This window comes from Pelobates fuscus, chromosome 10 (genome assembly GCF_036172605.1).
Source record: "Pelobates fuscus isolate aPelFus1 chromosome 10, aPelFus1.pri, whole genome shotgun sequence".
Taxonomy (NCBI): Eukaryota; Metazoa; Chordata; class Amphibia; order Anura; family Pelobatidae; genus Pelobates; species Pelobates fuscus.
The window spans coordinates 111,092,292-111,099,127 of record NC_086326.1 but is presented as its reverse complement, the minus strand read 5'-3'; the positions used below and the strand labels follow the sequence as shown (position 1 = coordinate 111,099,127).

The 6,836-nt window shown below is 40.4% G+C and overlaps 1 protein-coding gene across 2 annotated transcripts in view; it reads left to right on the top strand.

Annotated features, from left to right (window-relative positions):
- Nucleotides 1-1,032: 1,032 nt before the first annotated feature.
- The window catches only part of LOC134575567 (glutathione S-transferase P 1-like), a 168,016-nt gene continuing 162,212 nt past the window's right edge, over nucleotides 1,033-6,836 (top strand). For both annotated transcript variants that reach the window (XR_010085695.1, XM_063434868.1), the window contains exon 1: nucleotides 1,033-1,102. Coding sequence is in view for 1 of the 2 variants with exons in the window: in XM_063434868.1 (XP_063290938.1) it covers nucleotide 1,102 (1 nt within the window). In the remaining variant the exon portion in view is untranslated. The remainder of the gene's footprint in view (nucleotides 1,103-6,836) is intronic.

Here is a 6,836-nt window from a genome sequence, read left to right as displayed (position 1 = left end):
TGAGGGGCTACCTGACAACCCAGGTAGTCCCCCTACAGGCATCGCTGTAGCCTGCTATTGCGGCCATGTGATCATCGATATCACATTATCCTTGAGGGCCGAAGTTGCTGCAGGGGATCAGCGGGTAGTGATCGGCTGGATGTGCTATGCCTCCTTGAGGCATTAAAGCCCACCTTTTTCAGGATGGCATAGCACACACACACACACACACACACACACACACACACACCATTTTTAACCCCTTAAGGACACATGACATGTGTGACATGTCATGATTCCCTTTTATTCCAGAAGTTTGGTCCTTAAGGGGTTAAAGGTGTTAATAACCTTTGTTTACAATACTTACAATATGGCTTCATTTCATTCTCCACCTGGAATTAACCTATTGTGATTGGATTCACACACCCAAGGCCCAGCCCCATTCACCATATGGTAAATGCATTCCTCTTTTGCATAATATAAGTTTGGCTCAACAGACATGATATGCCGGTCATGCCAACTAAAAACCAGTTTCAGCGAAAGCCCTTGAAAATGCTTTGAACCAGAACCATATACTAGCACCATAACCACTATAAAAGGTATTAGCATGTGGTAAGGGTGCTTTAGCTTAGGCTGCTCTTTAGAATATGAAATTACACATAGTTGGAGTGTGCAAGTATTCCCTTAAACATGCTTTTTGTATGTTTCAAATAACTAGGTATTTAAAGGGATGATTTTATGAAGGGTCAGAATATACAAAATGTTCACACTGTTCCACAGTGTTCAGCGTGTGTTTATAGTTCTAAAAGGAACATTCCTAAACTTTGGTGATTGAGGGTTGTGTGTTCCACAAATCTACAGATTGCTCTGCCATAGCAGAAAATTTAATTTGGCATTTTATGAGCGTATTCTTGTAAACTCAACATTATCTCTTTCACACCATAACTCTCGGCTTTCCCTCCTGGATACTCCCAATCCTCCACATTTTAGCTGCAATCTTTAACTAGTGGGTGTGATGACTTGTAAATAATCTGCTCAAGCCACCTTATCTATAAATTGGAAGGTCTTTGCAGTTGATTTCACTTCTTGTGTCATCCAAAGGTCATCGCAAGTGAGAGAACCAGTAAGGCTTTTTGTTGTAAACTTGGGGGCTTCGTCTTTACACCTATCATGTTTAGCATTCAATATTTAGCAGTACTGATTGAAATTCTACTGATTTTTTTTTTTTTTTTAAATGCTCCCACTCCTAAACCCATCTATTTTTACAATATTGCTGTACTGTGCCTGTTTTGCATGCTGTTTTGGTAAATGTGACATTTTTGAGGCTCTGGTAATGTATATGTTACATGTTTCTGATGAATTAGCCTGTGATGAGCAGTCAGAATCTCCAAAATGTTTAATGTAGCATGTAATATAATTTAATAATATATGGAATAGTGTTCTAGTATAAGTTCTAGTATAAGTTAGTATGGATGAAACAGGCCACAGCATTTATTATAACATACATAAATACTGCATAACACATCCATAACTTTATTTATTCAAATTCTTGAAAACAAATAATAATAAAAATGCCCACCCCCCACCAAGGCTCTGCAACACACACTGCACTCATATACACACACACACACACACACACTGCACTCATATACACACACACACACACACTGCACTCATATACACACACACACACAGCACTCATATACACACACACACACACACACACTGCATGTAGCGGAGAAGTAGTTTAATCCACAGGGTCTCCGCTGGTAGACAGGAAAACAGGTAATAATCCAAATAGGCAGATACAGCATGCAACAATCCAGGTAGCGTTATACAATCCTTCCCTCCCAAGAACTAGACGACACATAGGCTGGGAGTCAACTGAGCTTTATTCACAGGCTTCCAGTATTTATGGGATTCCCCATGCAAGGGGTTTCCCTACAGACATTCCAGGGGTTGTACAGTAGGGGACTACATGGGAAACTGAATAACCTGGGCATTTCTCCCATCAGGCACCGCTACATGAGAGGGATACTCCCACTAGAATATACAGTTAAGTGGATTATTCCCTCGTGCAGCAAAACCGACAATTTACATTAAAATCATAACTTTAACATTATTCGGTATTTTTGAATGAATGGACATTCGGCAGATAGCTGGGGTCTGAGCGCACCTTTCGTGAGAGTACCGCTCAGATCCCAGCTGAAATAACCGAACGCCGTACCAAATACACTTTACACTTGAGTTCCCCTCAAACTACCGATTGAACCTAGGGAACCACATTACCGAAAGACCGGACTCCTGAACGGTATGGAAGTCCAGCGGTATTCGTGTCGTTGAGTAGCCGATTTTAGTTCCAGGCGCTTGACTACCAAATACTGCTGGACGAACAAAGGATCCAAAATGGCCAACCGCCGCGTGGTCGGTAGTCGAACGACGGCCACCCTGAATCCTCTTAAATACCGATTGCAACATTGTTGCAATCCTTAATGAGGGCTACACGACCTCCTGTGTGTGGTCTCCCTTTGGTAGTTTGGTTGTTTCACGAACAGTGATGGAATTCACTGTTCGTGAAACGATTTGCAGGGAGGCTGGCGGCTTTTCTTGCCTCCAGCATACGAATACCAGCATACGAATACTATTGCTTGTTTGAACCACATTACAGGCACTTGGTTCTTAAAGGCATACACATGCAATAAACGTAAAAAATACATGAAGGACAATATACAGTGTTTGCATACACACACTGCAAATATTCAATTAATATAATTTTTTTAGGATCTAATTTTATTTAGAAATTTACCAGTAGCTGCTGCATTTCCCACCCTAGTCTTATACTCGAGTCAATAAGTTTTCCCAGTTTTTTGGGGTAAAATTAGGGGCCTCGGCTTATATTCGGGTTGGCTTATACGCGAGCATTTTTTTCTTTTCATGTAAGCTGTGCAAGTCACAACAGGGGAAACAAAAGTGATTTAACTTTTTAAATGGCAGAAAATTGAGCAGTGAGACTGCAGGAGGATGATCTACAGTTGTGCTCAAAAGTTTGAATACCCTTGAAGAATTGGTTTCAGACTTTGTTGCCACTATGACATTTTAAAATACGAACTGTACCCAGATACCCCGTTCGGGAGTGGAATTGTCCGGCAACCCCATGAGTCCTATTCACAATTTTCCTGGTTCAGTGTCTTCACCTCCCGAATTCATCCGAACACTCACTCCCTGCCCGTTTGTGCGTAAAACACTGCGAACAGTATTCAGTGGGATACAAGAAAAAGAAGGTGTAAATATTATACCAAACAAGTGGAGCGCTATTACAGTGTGAACAATACAGGGATACACTCAACCCTTTGGTACAGTGACAATCTTGAACGTTTATGCTTGAATATACATACAAAAGGAAACAAAAAACAGAATAGTGCAGACGGTTTCCAAATACAAAAAGGGTAATATTAATAAATGACTGAAACCACTCACATGGACAAGAGCCTATATGGTATTGGCTCCATAAATAGATCCTTTATGCTTTTTGGGCAGCAAACACACCCTTTTGTCCCAAGCGATATTCCTCCAGGGATATATAATAAGAGAGAGACAGGACCAACTGTGAAGAATAGTATAAACTGAAAGAATAGTATAGGTGGTAATAATTGTGCTCACCTTTAACAGAGCCCTGGATTCCCGGCTCTGAGGTTGGTGAACAATGTGCTTATTTAGGTGGAATAGCACTCTCCCAAATGAGGTTCCTGATTGCTAGGAAGGACTTTGGACTGGAGTATAAAGTGATAAAATTTTGGAGAGTGCTATCATTTGGGATTGTTCATCACCCTCAGAGCCGGGAATCCAGGGCTCTGTTAAAGGTGAGCACAATTATATTTATTTATTATTGTATTTTATTTATTATTGTATTGTTCACACTGTAATAGCGCTCCACTTGTTTGGTATAATATTTATACCTTTTTCTTGTATGTTTATATTCTATTGTGGATAAAGGTTATTCCTCTTTTAGTGTTGAGCTGCTATTTTCCTTCATGCACTGTGAAGTATCACTTACTATCTCTTTATAGAGATAGTCGCTCTCCGTTTTTTACAGTATTCCATGGGACTTATCTGCAACCCCTATGGAACTCAAGTTGGTAATAAGTTGTTGCAGCTCCCGATCATTTTCACCTGGGGTAATGACCCCTTTACCAATGTGCCAGGAGAGTGCTTTTTGGAGGGAAGGTACCTAACGGTAAGGCAACAATTGCTCCCTGAAAGCCAGGAGGAATACCAAATATTGCATACTCAGGAGCCCCCAACAGTTGACCGGCCAAAGCACCAAATACTCTGGAACTCCTTTGGGCATGGACCACATATGCGGCCAGTCAAATCTTTACCTCAGTGGAGTTTGGTCAATTCTCCATGAATCCAGGCTCTATTTTGACAGATTGGACACTAGGGATATATGACTTGTGGGGGTTCAGTATTGTATTGTGTATATTTTCAGGGTTTTTCATGTTGAACCCCCTGTGTCTGGGAGATAATTAGTTTACCGTTTGTCAACACAATTATCTCCCAGACACAGAGATGTCTGGGTGGGTCTTTGAATGGTCTTTGAATGCTGGGGGTCTGTGTATAAATTTTGTGTGTTTTGCCTGAATAAAAAACAGATCTTCTCCCAACATTAAGTTTTGACTACTATATGAGTGGAAAGTTATACCAGCTATATTCACTACTGTGTCTGGAAGGAGCTATAACACCACAGGAAATTGAATCCTTGGAGGTGATACTACAGTGGTCCGCCACAGTAATATATGTACCATTTAAAAAAAAAAAAAAAAAAAAAAACCATGAGTGAGCTGGCAAAACACATTTCTTTTGTTTGTTATGGGATCCATGTTTAACTGTAGGTTATAACAGAATGGTACAATCATAAAACAAAACATGGCAACAAAGAGAGAATGAAATGACCCCTGTTCAAAACTCTGCATACCCTTAGTTTTTAATACTGTGCATTTTCTCCTTAAGAATTAATGACAATGTGCAGTCTTTTGTAATAGTTGTCCATGAGGCCCCTAATTCTTGCAGGTGGTATAGCTGCTCATTCATCTTGGCAAAATGCCTCTAGATCATGCAAAGTCTGCAAACATGCAAAGCACGTTGAGATCTCCTCAGAGTGGCTTCATGAAATTAAGGTCATGAGACTTTAATGGCCACTCCAGACTCTTCACCATTTTCTGCTGTAACCTCTGGAGGGTCAACGTGGCCTTGTGCATGGGGGCATTGCCATGCTGGAGAGTCCAAGAGTGTCCCATGCGCAGCCTTCATGCAGAAGAATGCAAAATGTCTGCCAGTATTTTCTGATGACATGCTGCATTCATTTTGCCATCAATTTCCCCAAGATTCCTGGTGCCTTTAGAGCTCACACACCTCTGCAATTGCATTTTTTCAGTCCAAACTCTTGCTTGTTTGGAATTTGCATGCCCCTCTGAGTAAAGTGTGACTAAAATGGACACACCTGCCCTGGGTTACAGCTGACCTCATTCAAAAGTACCAGTTTAGAGATTCACTATGGTCAAAGTTCAAGCGTACTGGCTCCATAAACAATCACTGTACTTACAGACATTGGCGAAATGCATGCACAAAATAAACAAAAATGGCAAAGGCACTATATTTCTGTGAAAATGTTAACAACAACCTATCAAACCCAAGAAACTTCTGGAAAATCATAAATTGTATACAAACCCCCACAATCCACTCCCAACTCTCCACTGTCAAAATGGACAACCAAACACTGCAACACCCCCTATATGTAGCAAATGCCTTTAATAATTATTTTGTTGGGTGTGCTACTATAGAATATTGCATATTCTGTTTCTATTAATTTACACAAATCTTATATCAAAACGTTCAGCTATTCCTGCTGTCACTAGAAATGTCCACGGCCAAGCCATAGTCCTGATAGTTTTCACAATATAACAATTTGTTTGCAACTCACGCCTTCCATTGACATTCATTGAAACTTCACTCAAGCCAGCTCAAACTTGAAGGGCAATTGCAACTGCGACTGTGCCTTCATTGTTAATATTGCAGAGACATACTAAACATGCAGGTCTGGGTCTTGTGATTCTCACAATATAAAGCTCTTCGGCGTAGGATGTATAGTTTTTAAAATACGACTGTTTGAAGATGGCAACCGCCAAAATACCTGTGCCAGGCTGCAGCAGCAAGTGATGTCATAGACAGGGCCTTTTGTACAGCTGCTAATGTTTTTATAAATGTATGTTTTAATGTAACTGTGAAGCACTTTGGGCAACAATGTTGCAATTAAATGTGCTATATAAATAAATAATAACAGTTACCCCGCCCACTCCAGTTGTAGACTACTGGTGGAGGCAAGAACACTTCACACTATTTCCCCAGAAATTGTAGCTTTCTAGTTAAGTGTTCTTGCATAGCAAGACCACTTAATGTTATCTCACATATATATTATTATTATTATAGCCAAATTTGCCACCCTAACTCCCCCCACAGTTTTTACACTACATAGACAAAAATATACCAAAACGTGCGGATTGTTCCCAAACGGATTGCTATTACTTTGTGGAACGTTTCGGCGAATGGTTCTCGGAATATCGTCGTTCTTGTGGCGAAATTTGTCCCATAGGAATGAATGGCAAAGCTAGAGTGGGAGCTGGCAAAAGCTGAAAAATCAGGACATGATTTCCAAACTGCCACCACTCCCTCATTTTCAGGCCCACCTACAGAAATCTTATATCACAATATGACCAATTGTTTGCAACTCACGCCGTCCATTGACATTCATTGAAATTGTAGATTATACTAGCTTTAGTGTAACTATAATCTTAATTTTA